The sequence below is a fragment of the Ursus maritimus genome, unplaced genomic scaffold, assembly GCF_017311325.1.
Source record: "Ursus maritimus isolate PB19 unplaced genomic scaffold, ASM1731132v1 scaffold_2, whole genome shotgun sequence".
NCBI classification, from domain to species: domain Eukaryota; kingdom Metazoa; phylum Chordata; class Mammalia; order Carnivora; family Ursidae; genus Ursus; species Ursus maritimus.
Window position 1 is genome coordinate 86,799,692 of NW_024424452.1, and position 18,982 is coordinate 86,818,673.

General features: G+C 44.3%; 2 protein-coding genes across 7 annotated transcripts in view; one reads left to right on the top strand and one right to left on the bottom strand.

Moving 5' to 3' along the window:
* Positions 1–9,413, bottom strand: part of NPL (N-acetylneuraminate pyruvate lyase) — a 34,759-nt gene extending 25,346 nt beyond the window's left edge. Inside the window, exons 1-3 of one of the 4 annotated variants that reach the window (XM_040636302.1) lie at positions 9,280–9,411; positions 6,970–7,024; positions 4,954–5,039 (exon numbers count right to left, since the gene is read on the bottom strand). In XM_040636302.1, coding sequence (XP_040492236.1) covers positions 4,954–5,021 — 68 coding nt within the window. In that variant the 5' untranslated portion in view covers positions 5,022–5,039; positions 6,970–7,024; positions 9,280–9,411. Of the gene's footprint in view, positions 1–4,953; positions 5,142–6,969; positions 7,025–8,993; positions 9,035–9,279 lie in introns of those variants that run through there. The other 3 variants (XM_040636303.1, XM_008701115.2, XM_040636304.1) reach the window with 3 other exon arrangements.
* RGS8 (regulator of G protein signaling 8) overlaps positions 9,347–18,982 on the top strand; it is a 130,099-nt gene continuing 120,463 nt past the window's right edge. For all 3 annotated transcript variants that reach the window (XM_040636306.1, XM_040636309.1, XM_040636310.1), the window contains exons 1-2: positions 9,347–9,479; positions 14,724–14,839. The gene's annotated coding sequence lies outside the window, so the exon portion shown is untranslated. The remainder of the gene's footprint in view (positions 9,480–14,723; positions 14,840–18,982) is intronic.

The window sequence follows — 18,982 nt, forward strand, 5'->3', positions numbered from 1 at the left end:
CATTTTCTTAAATGAATATGCTCATATTGTACAAAGTACTGTAATATTTTTTCACTTAGCATGCCAAATTGAGTATTTCCCCACATCTTCAGATACTGTTCCTATACTGGCTATTCAGCATTTCATTGTATGAATGAACAGAATTTAGGTAATCCTCTACCCTTGGACATTTAGTTTACTTCCAAACCATGTAAGAGGAGAAAATGTTTATCCAATTATTTTTGCAACAAATTGAAGCCCTGAGTGAATACAATTTGAAACAGCATGTAGGCTGTATCTCTTCTCTTAGGACAGAAGGATAACAGAATTTTCTGAAGTGGCGTTTCAGAGAAAAATCTCTCTTGCTGTTCATTTCCTCTCCTGGTGTATGACACAAAGTGAAAGACTTTCACTTTATTTGAGAATACAGAATCACTAGGGAGGTCTTTTTATAACTGGCACAAATGTCAGAAAATCTGACGTTCCTTTTTTTTTTTTTTTTTTTTTGCCTTTTACATATGACTCTCAACATTCAAAATCAGATGAAATTTATGTGTGCTTTTGGCAAAATAACTACTTGGCTACTTTAAACCTCCTTCGGCAGAGAAGTATTTGGGGACCATAACTGCCCTGCCTTGCCAGAAAACATTCTGTTCTGGGAATCTGGGTCATGTAGTCTCCCAACACAGTAGAAAAGACAATACACAGCTCCGACTCCAGCAGTCCAGGCCCCTTCTGACTGGGATAACCAGTCTGTTTTAGAGGCTGTTGTGAGGATTCCCATGCTGAAGCCAAAGGCATTTGAGGGAGAAAACTTTTTTTTTTTTTTTTTGACATTTTGGCCAATCTGAAATGGACTGACTTCCTTCCTTCCTTCCCTTTTTAAGATTTTATTTATTTGACAGAGAGAGAGAGACAAAGAGAGCATAAACAAGGTGAGTGGCAGGCAGAGGGAGAAACAGGCTCCCCGCTGAGCAAGGAGCCCTATGTGGGGCTCGATCCCAGGACCCTGGGATCATGACCTGAGCTGAAGGCAGACACTTAACCGACTGAGCCATCCACACGCCCATGAAATGGACTTTCTGTTTGAACGATTGTACTTTCCCAAGGGAAGAAGTGACTTCTTGAAACCACTAAGGAAAGCAAACATCTTCTCTAGTGTAAAAGACAAGAGCTGAGATGGGAAGAGAAAGACCCTTCTCCCCGGCTCCATGGCTAGGCGCAGTGTGATAATGTCTAGGATCTTAATCTCATCAACTCCAGAAACCAAGGTTGAGGTTCTCTCTCCGAGTTGTCATGGAGATGAATTCGGGAATACGCACATTAAAATGCCAGCACGATGACTGACACATAGTGTTTAGCCAATCAGTGTTAGCTTCTTTTCCTCATGAAATAACAAAAGTTACCATTCACTGTGCTACATGCTGAAGAAACAAAGATGAATAAGAAACAGGCTCAGTCCTTGTATGTGGCCTGGTATTCAATAAATATCTGTGGAATAAGGTGAAGCAGCTCAAAGCCTGTTGGGAGAGACAGGCATGTAACAGTTATTACAGTAATTTTCACTAGCAAATACTTCTGATGTAATGTGAAAAGGTATGCACAGGCTGCTATGGGAGCACAGGGGGAAGGACTCTGTCTTTTTTTTTGTTTAAAGATTTTATTTATTTATTCAACAGAGATAGAGACAGCCAGCGAGAGAGGGAACACAAGCAGGGGAAGTGGGAGAGGAAGAAGCAGGCTCATAGCAGAGGAGCCTGATGTGGGGCTCGATCCCACAACGCCGGGATCACGCCCTGAGCCGAAGGCAGACGCTTAACCGCTGTGCCACCCAGGCGCCCCGACTCTGTAATTCTTTATAGGAAATGAGGAAGAAGCACCAGAGACGGCTTTGATGAGTGAGCAGAAGTGTTCATGTGGAGTAGAGAGAGGAGAGGATGGTGGCAGAAAAAGGCAGAGGAAACAGGATTTGTGAAGGGAAGAAAGAACATGAGGTGCCTGGGGCAACAGAAATGTAGCAGGAGAGGTATCCCAGATAGTCTGGGCTTTAACTTTAGATCGGTTCATCTCAGACTTTAATGTGCTAAAGAATCATGCAAGGATAGTTAAAATGCGGGTTCTGATTTAGTGGTATGTAGGAGGACCCGAGATTCTGCCTTTCTAGCAGGTTCCTATGTGATATGGAGCAAACAGTCCATGGGCTACTTGATGAGCAGTAAGGCTTAGACAAAAGGGGGTCGGCAGAGAGTCTTAAAGAGGGAAGTGACACAATTAGATTATTTATGAGGATGCTCACTGGGCTGCAGTGTGCAGGTTGGAATGGGGCTATAGGTACTTTATACATTTTTCCTGGGTTCACTACAACATCCCTCATGACATAACACCAGAGGGCTGCACTCCGAATTCAAACGGGCCTTGGAGATGATATAGCTGAACCCTTTACAGAATATGAAAGAGAACTTTTAACAGATGACAAGACCTCCCCAGGGTCGGACAGCTTATTGGTGGTAAAGCTGGGGGTCAAGAACTCAGATACTCTAACTAAAGTCCATTTGACCATGTTCTTCCTGCCAACTTCCCCACTTCAGAACACCAACTTATATTCAAAATTGAATCTGGGTATTTCTTAGAATTATAAAGAAAAAAGGATCCAGGGGAATAGTTCTTGTTCAGCCATTCTCAATCATAGAGACTGTGACTTACTTTATAAGCCAGGTTGGGAAAACTCCCATGATGGCAGGGCACCAGGCAGAATTTCCAGTTATTCAATTTCATGTGACCCTTCTTTCTGTCTCCTGGAAACGTGTCAGAAGTTCACATTCCTCTGTGGGCAAGTAGGCAAATGCCCACCTGCTCTCGGTGGGTGCTCCAATCTTGCTTGGTACCCACAGTAATGTTTGGATGGGGCAGGTGGTAGGAGAAAGGGGAGCTAATGTTACATGCCTATGCCTACTATGTGCTCTGTAGTGACATACATTTTAATTTAATTCTTAAGGCCATTGCAAAAAAAAAAAAAAAGCATTCTTATTTTGATTGCAACAGAAATGTAGCAGGAGAGGTATCCCAGATAGTCCGGGCTTTAACACATCAGGAAAATGAAGGTCCTAGAAAGTCCTAGAAGGGGAAAGAATTGATGAAAAAAAGAAGAAACAGAGAAATAGAGGAAGCAGGGCCAGAGGTATTGGGGAATGGAGAAGGATCCAGAAAAGCAGAGTCATTTATCTCCATACATGGGGCCTGACATCCCTGGAAAACAGCAGAATAGGGAAGAAGAACACACCAACACTCTCAGTGAGTCCCAAATGAACAAACAAGACTGTTCAAGAAGTCTCTTCGAGGGGCGCCTGGGTGGCTTAGTCGTTAAGTGTCTGCCTTTGGCTCAGGCGTGATCCCGGTGTTCTGGAATCGAGCCCCACATCGGGCTCCTCCGCTGGGAGCCTGCCTCTTCCTCTCCCACTCTCCGTGTTGTATTCCCTCTCTTGCTGGCTGTCTGTATCAAAATAAATAAATAAAATCTTTAAAAAAAAAAAAAGTCTCTTCGAGGCTGAGGGGTCTGATTAAAAAGGTTAAAGCAGCATCAACCAGATGTAGCCTTGTGAGTCTGCAAACAGGATCCTTCTCAATAACAGGAAGTGAATCCTGCCTGCTCAGGCAATCACATGATTTATCTGTTTTATTGGCCCAACGAGTGGCTAACACATCGACAAAGAGCTGACATCAGTCTTTCTTTGGACTTCTGAAAATGGAGAAGCAACAGAAAAAAACAAAACAAAACTGCTACAAATCACTGAGTAATCTAAATGCCACCTCAGCAAGAATTTGATTTAGACCTAGTCAAGATGGGATTTTTCATGAAATTTAGAAGCTGGAGGTCTTAAACTCCAGTGATCTAAGGGTAAACTGTGATATGGCCAACTCTGAATGACAATACTAAGTCATAAGAAATTTCACCTATTGTAAAGGGGGTAGGGTTAAGGTTTACAAATTCAGGAGCAAAAGACCAAAAAAATAAAAGCCTTTCTTAAAGATCTCTTAAATGCCACATCTTCCTTTTATCCCCATCTGATGCTACAATCGTGGCTCAAAGGAACATACTGACCAAAGTGCATCCTGACCCTGCGCTAAGCACAATTATATGGATTATTTCACTTTAATACTCAGAACTCACCACGCAAGTTAATTATCATTGTATTTTATAGAGGAAAAAAAAGGAGAAAGTTAAAGAAGCCAGAATTCTGACTGTTTTGGCAGACTGACCCCTCCAACGGGTCAAAAGCGTTTAGATCCAGGTGGATAAATCCCCTTTTTGTCCAGGGCAACGTCCAGAGAGGGGTTACACTCCTGTGGCACCTGTTAGCTGATAGTACGAGCGAAGGGGCTGCCATAACGTTCACTTGGGGGTGCTTGTCTGGGTAATGAGTTCTCTCCTCTGTTGTGACCTCCCACTCCTGCAGGCCCCCAACGTTTAACCCATGTTGAAAGGAGACTATAAACATACTAAGGGGTCCACCTTGCAGCTAACTTCCCCTCTTTCCATAGGGGAGGACATTTCATCGCATCTATGAATAGCCTGAGATGGAATCATGCAGCTATCTAGAGATAGGACCTAGAGGGGCCAGGCCAGGGTGTAGTTGCAAATCCTGCTAAAATGAGATTCTGCTCATCCAACTCTACTGGCCATATTTGGGAAAGCCAGGCAGGCCTCTGCTGACGTCCAAAGAGAATTTGTTTTGTGGAGCTATGGACACTGGGAGAAAGGCAAGATGTCATATCTTACCTTCTCTCTTTCTGCACTGTTTGTGATACAGAGACTTCTCTGACTTGGGATCAGAGACAGTACGGGCAGGGATGAGAAGCAGCCATTTGGCAACTGTACTACAGAGGTGCAGAATCTAAGTGACCGCTATTATAGAGAACTTCTGTCCATTTTGGTAGAGTGAGAACAGATCCCCTTAGGTCCCCAATGATAGTTACCCATGCTCAGTCATTGGTGTGATGGTTGCAGCAACGAGACCTTGAAGCTGCTTCTTCGGGGAGGCCATTGAGCTGCTGAAAAAAGTCTGCAAAACATACGATATAATTCCTCTCCTTCTTCAAGGAATGTCCATTAATGATAAAACTCCCAGGCAAAGTCCATTCCCAGTTTAGAATAGTGAAGAATGCTGACAAGTACAGAAACACACAGAGCAAATGAAAAGAATGTAAAATGTAGAGCTTAATTCCGCAGAGGAGGAGACTGTTTTTAAAGACAGGAGAAGGGGGGAGACAAGAAGGGAGCAGTGTTCGGGAAATGACTATCAGAAAGGCCTCCCACTTTATCTCTACAGGTGATTCAGGCAGTCTGAAACCTCAAAGGGCAGGGGTAAACAACAGCAGACCCAAGAAAGAACATGAATCTAACTCAGGGAGGTCAAATATATAAAAAAGATGACCATTACTGAAATTGTAATGTGGTCAGGGGAAAGGGGACATTCCTTTCTTTTTCTGTATCTTCATTCTTTTCAGCAAGAATCTCACCTAAAACCAGCACTAACAATTGTAAGGCTTCAGTGTGATCTACTTAACTATCTTCAGATTCCCCTAACTATCCTTTCATATTCTGATTTTGACCAGTTTTGCCCTGTTTTCCTACCTCTAGGGAACCATGTAAACTGTATCATGATTGTTTACTCACCTCTCCCACACTAGACCAAGCTCCCCAGGACAGGGAGTACATTTAATTTGCCTTTGCTTTTCCTGCACTGAGTTACCTGCTGGACACCTTGTGTTCAATTAAAAGTGATGAATATGTGGGTAATTGAGTGAGGTATTCAGATTGTAGTTGGATGATGACTTCCACAGGCAGGGAGATCACTGCTGGCAGACTCAACCTGACCCCACTCATTTGGGGCAAAAGGATCCCTCACCATCTGACAGAGAGTACGCCTGTCATGCCAGTGGAAAAAAGTCTAGAGGCTGAAGAAAACAAGCATGAGAGGCAACAGAGTATCCTAGTCAATAGCCTGGATTCCACAGGCCGACTTCTGGTTCAGCTCTCAGCTTTGCCACTTACTAGGTACAGAGGTGTTATTATTTTTTGAGCTGTAAGACATAAAAATTCAAAGCCACGAATGCAAAGTCTAACGACTTCAGAAAAAAGAAAATATAACCAGAGTATATTTGGTGACAATTAGACAAAAGATGGTTGGCTTAGAGCAAGCACGGTGATGTCCACAGGTAACAGACAAGATGGGGTGTATTACAGTTTAGAGGTCCCTGGCATATTTAAAAACCCAATGCCCACTACACTTAAATTCGACCTACATAATGTAATAATTTTGAACTATCTCATTTTGTTTGCTTTTTATAACTGTTCATCTCAACTCCCTAAATGGGAGTATAAACTTACAGAGTACATTCATTGTATCTTCTACTTTTTCCGTATCCCTCAAGAGTTCTGGCTCAGGTGAGCCCCTGAAGCCAGGAACAGGACAAAACAAGGACAAAGACATGAAAGGGCACAATATGGCAAAACTTCCTGCTTTTGTAGAAAGCCAGCATGATACCTCCTCTGACAAACAGATATGTCCCCTAGCAAAACTTGCTCCTGAAATTAAGCCCAAATCTGTTGAGTAGCTTTGCTCTGCATGGAAGGGCAATAAAGGGGAACCTTACCTGATATATGGGATTCTAGGATTTCTCTGACTTTTCCTAGTTTGAAGATGAGACTAAAATCCTGTGGGAGGCTTTGAGAGATAAGTGGGTGTTCATCGGGAAAACACAAGGCCATGACACAGGCCCTGTCTATCCCAGAGGAATGTCTGTGCATGAACTGAGATGAACGCTATGCCTGCTGCATATCTTCACCAAGCACTCCTGCGAGCATCTGAACTCAAGATACCCGCCAACCTGTCCCCTAAGATTTCTTCCTTTGTTCCTTATAGTGGAGGGGTTGGAGCACTAGCTGTGGAGTCAGACATCACGGGTCTGCATCCTGGCTCCACCACTTACCAGCGGGGCGACCGTGGAACTGTTATTCACCTTCTCTGTGAGTCAGTTTTCTCTCCTGTAAATAATTGTCATCATATTTCATTGGTTGGTGAGAGTAAAATGAATGAATTCTTGTAGAATGATTAACAAGAGTGCCAGACACATAGGAAGTACAACTATGAAGTCTTGTCAGATGGCTACAGGACGTTAGCAAGTATTATTATTTTTACCAGCACCTTCTTTCCTGTCATCTCAGCTTTACTAGTATTGCTTCTCTGACCCTCACTACTCTGGTCCATTCAGGGACTAAGTCGTTTCAACGCTCTTATCTTCCTTCCCTGCAATCCTTCCCTCCCCTGTTACTAACCCTCTCAGAATTCACCCTTTGTTACCTCTTATCTAGAGCAATGGGCACAACCTCAGGTCCAAGGGGCCCAAAGGGGCTCAAGAAGGCATAAATGATAAAACGCTCAAGAGCTAGGTTCAGCACTAAAAGTCTAATTCAAACCCTACCCGGCTGTTCACTCTAGACTTCTGTATTCTGACCTTTTAGCTGTATTTATTTCACATTTAGCGCAACTACACTTATATTCTTAGGACTGTCAGAAGCTTGGATGGGTAGTTTTACATATGCTTTTGAGCGAAAGAAATAAAATTAAGTGCACGTAAATGCAATTTGGTTTAAAAAAATTTCAAAAACATAGAGCCTGTAGGGGTGTGGGGTCAGAGTTGGGAATTATTGCCCTAATCCCCACTCTCCTCCTCCAATCCACATAGGCTGCCAGGTTAATCTCCTGGTAGCACAGACATTTCTGGTCCTGCCTTTGCCCTGCTCAGAAAGTGCCAATAACTTCCCCCTGGCTTCCACAGGAGAAATACCAAACTCCCTGGTGCAGGTCTCTTTATAGATCTCTTCGTTTGATCTCAACTGATCTCTGTTGCTCCTCCCTGCCATGTCTGGCCTGCTTCCTCTCTCCTGAGGCTCTCCCATCTGGAATGACAATTATCTCCCACTTCAGCCAACTTTTAAAACTCACTGAAAAGCTAGAAAACATGCTCTGTCCCCCAAGAGGAAGATAATATCTTACTCCTCAAAATTCCCTCCAACACTTGCTTTTCCTTAAAAATTTTACCTCAGTTTTTAAGGTAGTTTTGGCTCTCTTCTACAGTGCAAGCCACCGGGGGGCAGAAACGGCTTCAAAAAAATTTATCTTTCTGCAAAGAGCAATACGCTATGAGCAAAATTTGCTGACTGTGAACACTGAAACTCCAGGAAGAGATGGCACAAAGGATCAAAACAAGGGTAACAGATAATGGTTGGTATTTCGTAAATTTGAATTTGAAATAAACTTGGTAATGTCTAGCTTTGGCATTCTTTATAGCTTGTATCAGAAGCAAATGGTTAGAATGTTCTCCAGCCTAACTAATAACTAAGGCTTAATGTAAATTCAGAATGTTAACACTGACACGCTGGGGAGGGGATATTACTCTTGAAATCTTGTACCTCTGTTCACAGACAACAGTACAAAGAATTCAAGTTGCCTAAGTCCATTCTCTTAAAAACGACAAAGTTTTTAAAAAAATCTCTGGGGGAGAAGGATGCAGCTCTGGGCATGGTGAATGACTCGAGAAATACATGGAAAAGAAAGGGAGAAACTAAAGAAATAAACACAAAAACAAAACGCGGAAATGTAACCAAGTTCCCATAAATAGAAGGGACTGGATCAAATGCCATCGCTAAAGTCTGTTTCGCTCCACCGCTGCCTCGGGTCACTTTGAGGAAAGAAGCCTTACTGAAAGCTACGCGGTCCTGAAAACGTCCAGGGCAGGGATGCCTCTGCCCTCGGCGGTGCGGACGGCCAGGCGGAAGGGTGTCGCGTTCACACTTCCTCTAGCCCCACGGTCCCAGCTTTTCTGCCCTCCCCTCTCCTCCGGGCCGTCCCCGTCCCCCTCCCAGCCCGGAGTCTCGTCCCCACGTCCTTCTGTCCCCATCCCCTGGTGGGCTAGTGGTGTCCGTCCGTCCGCCCCGTGCCAGCCGCGCTCACCGGGTGCGCCCGGGTCCGCCTCGCTCGCGGTGGTAGCCGCCGCCGCGCCCCGCCCCGCCCCGCCCCGCGCCCCCGCCACGGCTTTTGTTGCCTCCGCGGCCGCGCGGCCCCACACCACGTGCCCCTATGTCTGGGGCCCGGGGCCGCGGCGCCCGCGCCTGGACGCGCGGCGCGCGGGGAGGCGCGCCCCCGTAGAGCCGCGCTCGCTTCGCTCGCCCCGCGCCCCCGAGACGCTGCGCAAGCGTGCGGTTCCCTCCCCCCGCCCCTGCCGCGCTCTCGGCGTTACCTGGGCGGCGTGGGTGAGGCGCCGGGACTGCGAGCACCTGAGCTTGCGCCTCGGGACCCGCCGTGCGCGCTGCCGGCAGTGCGCCTGGATCCCGCGGGGCAGCCTCTCCCTTCCTCTTCTGCTCAGCCGGTCCTTCCGCCTGCGGACGCCTCCTGGGTTCTCTTTCGCCTTAACGTCTGTCCAGGGCCCTGCAGCAACAGGTACTTCGTGGTTGTGCGCTTTGCAGTTTGGGCTGCTGTTTCAGAAGCTTGCTGAGGACACCGCCTGCCAGTCGGGGATTCGGTGCTTTTCAGGCTGGGGCTGCCGCCCCAACCCCGCCTCTCTCGTGTTCAAAGGAGATGACGGATATTAAAAGCGGATTAGTTACTAAAGGGGCAGCTTTCCTGCATATTCTGGAGAACAGTTGAGTTTTGAAAGGGAGAAATAATATTAAACAAAATATCTCTAATTAAAGGAATGTCAAGAGTTTATTTTCTAATATATACTGTGCTAATAAATCAGAAACACAGCCATAAACAAGTCCTCAGCTCCCTCTTGCTTAGGTGAATTAACCTCAATTTTCCATAAAAGGCAGTGACCGATGCTTACTTCATGTAGGGAAAATGAATTTCCCAAAGGCTTTCTAGTTTGCACCGTGCTTTTCCATTATAGAAGTTCTTCCGTTTCACACAGCTCCAGAAACTAATTCATTAATCAATTCATAAAACAACCCTATGTGGTGGGTACTGTTTTTTACGTTCATATTTTACAGTTGAGGAAGCATCATCCCATTCAGCGATGTAGAGTTTAAGTGATTTGTCAAAGGCCATCGTGCCCTTGAGTAGTTGAGCGGTGATTTGGATTCAAGTCGCCTGGAAGGTGATACTTTTAATCACTACTCTGTTATCCTGCAGAAAAGGAAAGGGAAAATCCTAGGTTTGTCTTGTAGTATCGACAAGAATATTATATCCTAATGGGACAGTGTTAGTAATATTTTTTCAAAGTCACATTTTAATATATGGAAAATGAAATATTTCAGTACCCAAAAGGTATAGGACATTAGGTTTAATATTGTCAACCAATAAACCAATATGCTAAATGAATGAAGTACTCTTTAAATAAATATGGTAATAGAAAGCAATGCCTTCTAGTAATGTGCTAAGAAACAGATGCCAACATGGGATTTGATGTGCAGAAAATTTATTGAGGGAGGGACTCGAAGAAGGCAGGGAGAACTTTGATTGTCATTCAGGGCTGACACCTGTGAAAGAAACTATGGAAAGAAGAGGGTGGGGAAGGAAGAGTCTCACTGGAATGGGGGAGGGGGCTCATCACAGTCTCCACTATATGCCCTGAAGAAACTCCCCGCTCCTCCAATGAATTGTGGGGAAGATGTTTATCTTTAAAAATATGTATGCCTGTGCAAAGAAATGAAACACTGAGGGAGGGGAAGACTTTAATCTGGGCAGAGGGGTGAGTGTGTAGGTATGTATGTATGTTTGTATATGATGAAGCAGGATGGTGTTTCTGAAACGTCTTCCTGGGCGAGGTGATGCCTGAGCTGTCTTAGAAAAGGAGTAGGTCTTAGGAGAAGGAAGAGGAGCAGAAGGCTCACTGCTGGCCAGAAGTCCTCTAACACTTGTCTGATAAGTGGCATGGGCTTTGTGACCTTTCTTCTGTTGTTATACAGTATCATTTAATCATCATTCCTTTTCATGCTTTTATTTCTTGCCCCATAACTCCACTGTGAGGTGCTCAAGGCAGGTGCCACGTCCTATTTCTTTGTTTTTCCCACAGTGCAGACCGCAGTGCTTGTCCTGCTGCAGGCCAAGAGGGTGGGATTTGGAGGCATTTACTCCCTTCAACTCTCCTTTGTTTTAAAAAAATATATTGGGGTTCCACATCATATTGTGTTCACGAAATTCAAGTTTGAAACTCAGTGATATGGAGGAAAGAGCTTGGGGGATACAGTGCACTGTAATTGATCAGACTGGCCACATGTTCCATCCTTGGAGTGGGCAGTGGAGCCTTATCACAGCCTCCTGAACTGATGTGGGGAAAGGGTGATTCCCCAGAAGGGTTCCCTTCACCTTCTTGTAATGATGCTGAAATGCTCTAGTACCAATCCCGGTGTGTGGGTGGTGTTCCCCACACTAAGGAGGAAAAGTTCTCTGACACCAGCTGGATGTCCTACAACTTAACTCAATTCTGATACTATCTACTTGGAGATAGCATCAGATTCCACAGATTAAGGTTTCAGTCCTACAAGTCTGCCCTCCCCAACCCACCCTCACTTGAGACGCCACATGAGACCCAGCCTCCTACCTGTGCTTTTGACCCACTGGCTGTAAAGCAGACCCCTTCTTTGATTAATTTGCTGCAGCAGCTCACAGAACTCAAACATTTTATTTACTAGATCACTGGCTTTTTTAAAGGGTTATAAGTCGGCAGTAGCCAGGTGGAAGAGATGCCTAGGGCAAGGGATGGGGAAAGGGCTCATAGTTTCCATGTTTTCTTTGAGTATGAGTGCACCACTCTCCTAAAATCTCCATGTTCACCAACTGGAAGCAGTCTGAAAAAACCTCTGGGTTTTTATGGAGGCTTCATTACATAGGCATGATTGATTAAATCACTGGCCATTGGTGATTAATTCAACTTTGGAGAAGGTTGTGGGGGGACCTGAAAGTTTCAACCTTCTAATCACATGGTTGGTTCTCCTGGCAACCAGCCCCCATCCTAAGGTACTTTCCCAAAGTCACCTTATTAACATAACAGAAGACATTTATTGCTCTCTTCTCTCAGAAAATGCCAGGAGTTTTAGGAGCTCTGTGCCCGAAATGGAAGACCAAATATACGTTTTTTATTATAAGTCACAATATCACAATTATCCGTACCAGAAAAGAGGAAATGGATTGTAGACAGCCAGAATACTGCTACATTGGGGAACTTTCATGAAGGAAGGAGAATGTAATTTGAATCTTGGAAGTGTTGCTATCCATTGTGGGCCTGAAAATGTTCTGTCCATAGGTGAGCAAGAAGAGTCCTTTGCGTTCCTTGTAAAGATATACAACCAAGTCATAAGTATGAGAATTACGCCTGGAAATTCTGGTTGTGTGGGCGTGTTGGTGGGGCTGATGGAAAAGCCAAAGTTTATTTTTTGCATCAAAGTCCAGAGATCTTCAGAGCAGGGAGCAGGCCATGACTAGAAGTGGAACAGATTGCTGGTCCCCAAGACAAAGACCCTTCCAGGGTTTTATTTCTGAGGCTGAATACCAACATCTCTTGAGAGAAGAAAACTCCTGTGCAGAAACTGGGTTTCTTTGGGGTCACAAGAAGGGATAGTCTTGAGAGCAGTCATGCTCAACTGTCTCCTGGCCCTGCCCTTTACTGAACACGTATTGGGTTCCAGCTCAAAGGAAAAAGTGAGCAGAAGATGTGCTTCCATATTTGGCATTCTTAACCAGGGATCTGTGACTCCAGATTTTTATTTTTAATAGCAATAATCTTAATCTTTTAATAATACTAAACTTTATTGAAATACTATTCAGTACTATATGATTCACCTATTTTTAGCATATTTCAATATTCTCTACTGTGATTTCACAGAATTGTGCAACCATCGCTACAAGCAATTTTAGAGCAATTTCATGATCCCCCAACAATCCATGCAGTTAGCAGTCACTCCCCAGTCCCTTCCTTCTTCCAGCCCTGGCTCTAAGCAACCATTAATCTTCCTGTTTTTATAGATTTGCCTGTCCTGGACATTTCATATAAATGGAATCATACATTATGTAGTCCTTTGTGTCTGGCTTCTTTCCCTCAGTGTAATGTTTTCAAGGTTCATCCATATTGCAGCAGGAATCAGTACTTCTTTCCTTTTTATGGCCAAATAATATTCCATTGTATGGGTATACTGCATTTTCACCAGTTGATGGACATTTCTGTTCTTTCTGTTTTTTGGTTACTATGGATAATGCTACAGTTGTGATGGCGGATTTTAGACCTCCTGGAATATTGTGGTATCTTTTTTCCAGTGGAGTTAGGTTATAGCATTCTGGCCTCTGTTTCATTTTTCGGAAGCCCCAAGTCCTTACCCCAAGTCCTTACCTGTGCCCAGGCTGACTGCTACTCATCCTTCAGATCTTGGCTCAAATGTAACCCTCCTGTGGAGTTAGCTGGTGCAGACCCTCCTCATAGCACCCAGTGCTTTCCCTTCCTATCACAACTCATTTGTGTGTTTAGGTTTCCCCATTTGTTGATGAGTTTCATGAGGGCAGTGATTTGTCTGTTCTCTTCCTTGGGACACATATAGTGCCTGATACATGGTAGGCACTCAATAAGTAGTTGAAATAGTGCACAATGCAGAATGAATCTTGATAAGTGAGAGCAGAATCCTAACTCTGTTGCCGGAACATAGACTTTTGCTCTGATGGGAGGAGAGTACCTCCTTGTTGGTAATATAAGAGTCAGGACCCCTGTGGCCAAGAGGGATGGTGTCAACACAGAGAATGAGAACTAGGGAGCATTGAGGACACAGTAGCCATATAAAGAGGACTGTAATGCTGATGTGGATTAAACCTGGGGGACGTTGCCTTGTTGCTGACTTGGAGCCGCTCTTTCTGAATTGTATCTGTGGACTGACATGCCAGTGGGTTCCCCACATTGATTTATCATCCCCTAATAACTGGAAATCCCTTTGAAAATTTGGGCCTAGTTTGATGATTGGCAAGGGGGAATTATGAGGGTACTGTAGTTTGAAAACAGAAAAGGAAGTTAATAATATTCAGTTTGTTTGGCAGAGCTTCTTTGAGAATATAAAAATAATTACAGAGGCAAAACTTCCTTTTGAAGGAAGTTCAGCCTGTATTAGGTATTGCCTACAGGAACATTAAGCTGTTGGAAGGCACACAAGTGAGTCTGTTTTACTTGGCGACAACATTCTATAAGGTTCCCCAGGGATCTCGCAGAGAAATAAACATGTCTTCCTAAAGCATCCCAAAGCTCAGTAGCTGCTCATATTATAAATTAGGTGAAAACTCACCACTAGGTGACAGTCTGTCAGCAGAAATTGCTTTCTCATTTAATGACTTTCCCCAAGTGAAAGTTTCTGGGAATATCGGTAAAAATAAAAATATTAGGTAATCTTTTTCTGACCCCATTTCCCTAGCTTCCTTTTCCCAAAAATCTATGGAGCTGACATCTTCCATTTTAAACATGCGTCTGTAATCTCTGTCTCAAAATTAAAATAATGAAAAAATGATGTATGGAAACACAGAAATCAGACATAGAAAATTCAGTCCCTCATAAACTAGTTCTTTGGGTTTTGAAGATGAATATGGCTATGAAAAGAGTACACTCAGTGGTCTTGACTTTTTGAAATCTAGAGGATGCTTAAAAAAATCTGGTTCAGGTTTAGTTTATAAGTATTTTCTCCCTCATGAATATAACTCTGTGCTTCCTTTCAGCATTTGAGGTGAAGATGGAGCTCTTAGGAGAAATAGATTTTAGCTCATTTATGAAGAACTTTCATTTTATGTCCTTCTTAAGTGAAGGGAAAACTCCCTGGAACGCGTTCAGTGAGGTAAGTGCAACTTGAAATTTCCTTTGATTCCACCCAAGGCTGCTTCTAACAGCTGAACTCAGGTGGTAACAGTCTGGGCCCAGGGAAGTTTGGGCCCCTCCTGTCAGCTGGTAGCTGGGGGCAGGAGCTCAGATGGCTTCTGGAGGGGCACTGGGGGAAATTTCGTTGGTCCTGCCCCTCCTCATTCCCTCTGCCCAAGCCATCCAGGCACTACTGTCTTGGACTAGCAGACTCAGCTTCCCATATTATTCCTACTGCCCCCATCGACCAGGTTCTTCTGGGCCTCCCCGAAAGTTGCCGTAAGTTATTCTAAAGTCTCTTATTCCTGTGCTCTGTTTCTCAGGTTAGGTATCTTAGTTACAGCTAAATTATGTCAACTCTGAAAGAAATACCGACAATCTATATTTGGCCATACATTTGAAGGTGGGCCAACTGGTTAAAAAAAAAAAAAGAAACAAACAAAGAAAAGCAAAGTACAGAACAGTATTTATTCAATTCTTCCATTTGTATTAAAGGAAAAAAAGTGTGTGTCGAGACATACCTGTATCTGTAGGTACGTTATCTGGAAGGATAACAGTGATATTCAAACATCTAACAACTGGGTCAGCTCTGGGAAAAGGGATGGCTGCTGGCTTTAGATCTGGAAGCCAGCGGCAGATTCTGAGTAGCTAAGCTTTAACTCTTTAATGACTGATTGAAATTCTGGGGGGCAGCACTCCAGGGGCTTCAAGCAGCAGCTGTTTACCAATCTAGAGAATCTGTAAACAGTTTAACGACAGGCGCTTATCCTAGTGGATGACGGCAGTTCTCAGCCGTTTCTCCTGGGAGTGGAGGGGATCTTTCTTTTTCAGTGTGCCCTTTAGTACTGTTTAAAATGTTTGGTTGTTGTTGTCATTGTTTGAATTCTATTCAATCATTGACTTGGAGATCGAATTTAATTTTGTTTGGCTCAGGGGATAAGTCTTATTTTTAGAATGTGGATCTGGACATTTCTGTCTAGTCATCCGACTCCAGTCTGCCTGCATACTTGGGGCTGCTCTCTTTAGTGCCATCTTGTAGGAAGCTCCCCCACCCAGAGCTTTGCTTACATCCCTCTGCTCCCCTGGCTGACCCCCTTGCACCAGCACTCAAGCCTCCATCTCCAGTGTTTCAGCGCTGCTGTCTGGATCTCCTTTTGTTACTTATCCTGCACCTCTTGTCTCTCCACCTTACCAGACCTCAGTTCCATTACTAACTAGCATAGATATTGCTCTGCTTATTCTTGAGACCAGAAAATAAGTGCATTTTTGTGTCCACACAACTCTTGTGTATGGAGAACTTGCCCTTCCCTAAGTTTTATCTGAGCGTCAGCCCGCATGGTAATGGTTATTGTAACCATGGTAATAACTCACAGTGCATTGGTTTGTGCCGCCATCTGCCTCGTGAAGAACCATCCCTGCCTCCAAGTCTCCCCCCCCCCCCCCCCCCCCCCCCGCCCAGGGTGTGTCTGGGAGGCAGGGTGGTACTTGTAGTGGGCCCCCTTCCATCCTTTGCTGTTCTGCTTTGAGCTCCTTGTTGGTGTCGCCTGCTGTGAAGCCACTGGGGGGCAGTGTCTCATCTCAGCCACAGTCACAGTCATTCTCAGCCAGGGTTGCTCTCTCCTGGCGCCTAAAGGTGTGGAGAGAAGCCCTTTCTCTTCTGCCTTGCCGCATTCTGTCACGCAGGCCCCAAAGCAGCATGAGTGGTATTCAGTGTCTCACTGAGCTCCCTCCCTCTCCATCTGAAGGGTCTGCCTCCCAGGGCTCAGGTAGGAGTCTACAGAGCAAAGGCAGGGAACGAAAGATGGAGACAAGGCATTCTTTCCTTTCCACCCCAAGGCTACCCTTCCTGTCCTCCTTTCTTCCACCCAAGGCTGCCACAAAACCGCCTTTAAGTAGTGGTTTCCTTGAGTCTAATCAACTCCTAACCAGTCAACTGTTTCCTTAGATTTATCAAACAAAGTTGACCCTCTGTGGTGGGCATGGCTGGGCCCTGGCCACAAATGTTCTATTTGCACTTATCTCACTGTGTAGTAATTATCTGTTGGCATGTCTGCTTCCCTGTTTGACTGCTGGTTCCTCAAGTATGAACTCCTAACTGTGTGGTATTCATCTTAGTATGGCCGGCGCCCAATCCCTGCCTGTCACGTGGCAGACCTTGGAAAATATTTTTTGGAGAATAATCAAACACAGTCATTTTGCATAGATATGAAAAAGAAAACCTCTCATCTTTACTACAGGGACACCCAGGCAACACACACACAGGGAGGGGAGCTATTCTTAAAGGGACATCCCCTACCCTACAAACTAGCCATTCAAGGCTCTCTGGGCTCCTTGGGTTGTCGGGGAGAGCAGCACTTCTGGGAGAGGCTTGCATTGGTCTTGTTTTGAGAGAATAGCATGTTGAACAACTGTTTGACTCGTTACATCGTATTGTGCACCTGCCAATTGAAAAAACAAGGACAAAAACACGGCAGAGTACAGTATGGCAAAACGTATTGATTGGAAAGGGAAAAGGCAGATGACATACAGGGACAGAACATTTTATTTGTGTCATCCCAAATTCAGAGAAATGTGGTTAACTCAGCGCTCCAGTCACCTAAATGTTCACAGCGGAGGTGAAAGTGTCAGACTGAGGCATGGATCTGCTAATGCTGGATATTGGGTGTTGCCTCTCTTATTATTTACTAGAAGTAAGTCTGATGTCATGTGATAGACCACTAAGTGTAAACGACTCTTCAACCAAGAAAAATAAAGAAATTATGTAACTACCTGACTTTATTCTCTGAGAAGCAAACCCATGAATCACAGCCGAGGCAGACACTCTTCAACTAGCGTGTGAGACTAACAGAGGTACTAATTACGTTTATTATAATAATAACAATATTTAATGCTTACCTCAAGGCATGGCATTTGCAGAAATTAGAAAAAATAAGACTATTCCAGCAGGCTTATGGATACTCTATGGCAGTATTGCAAATAATCACAGTCATTGGAATCATTTCAGAGATGAGAAACAAGGGTTTAATTTTAGGGAGAGGTGTTAAACAATGTGTGGGAGGTCACACAGGTGGCAAGAAGTCTCTCTCATTCTAAAGCATGACCTCTTCCTCTGCACAGCAGCGCCTCCCTCACTGGACAATGTGACAGTGTAAAATCTTCAGATGAAAAACATGTGATTTTCATGTGATTTGAAAAATGATATTGTCTGGTCACATGTCTTGGTTTACCTGTTCTATGTACCTAGAAAAACTTGGAAACTAAATGACTTGCTGGGTGACAGAGCAGGTGGTACTGATGGGGAGTGGTGGGAAGGACCACAGCACGGAGCCTCCTGCCACTCAACGTCTTCCCTGTTGTGGGTTCTCCATAGCGCCGCCAACTTAGAGCCCATAAAGTCAGTCTACCCATATCCCAACCCACCCACCAACCAGTGAAGTGCTCAGCATTTGTCGAAAGCCCACTTTGTTGTTCCCAGGGCAGTGTTTGGAATGCCAGAGCAGCACCAGACAGAGCCTCCTGCCACCCTGGTGCTTGTAATCTAGGTGGAGAGACAAGGCAAAAAAATACGTGACACAATTACAGAATCTGACAGAATGTAATAAAGTGCTAAATTGTGTGGTACAGACAATTAGAGAACAAGACAGTATATAATAAAGTGCTAATTGTGTGGTACAGACAATAAGTATAATAGGAGTTCAGTGAAGGGATGGATGAGTGTGGGCTGCAGTCTTCAGGGAAGGCTTCTCATCATGTCAGGGCTGCCGTGTTTATCCAGTGCATGATGGGAAACTGAATACGAAATAGAGGATGGATGTACAGCAGAATAACTGTGCTGTACTTTGGTATCTCTTCTCAGTCTAGATGAGGGCAGAAAGGGAACGAATCCTTTGAGAGGTGGCATTCTCCATTTAAAACAAAAATCAAATAGAGAAATACCTTATCTTTTCTATTAATTGTGTTACAGAAAATTTCCACAGAAACTTAAAATCATATTTTAAATCGAATGATGTTCTGCATTGGACTAGGAGAGTTCTGTTTAGAGAAATCATATTGTAAATCCTTTTCGTTAATGAAGAGGACTTTTGTATGACAGATAATCACTTATTAGTTTATGCAAGACACC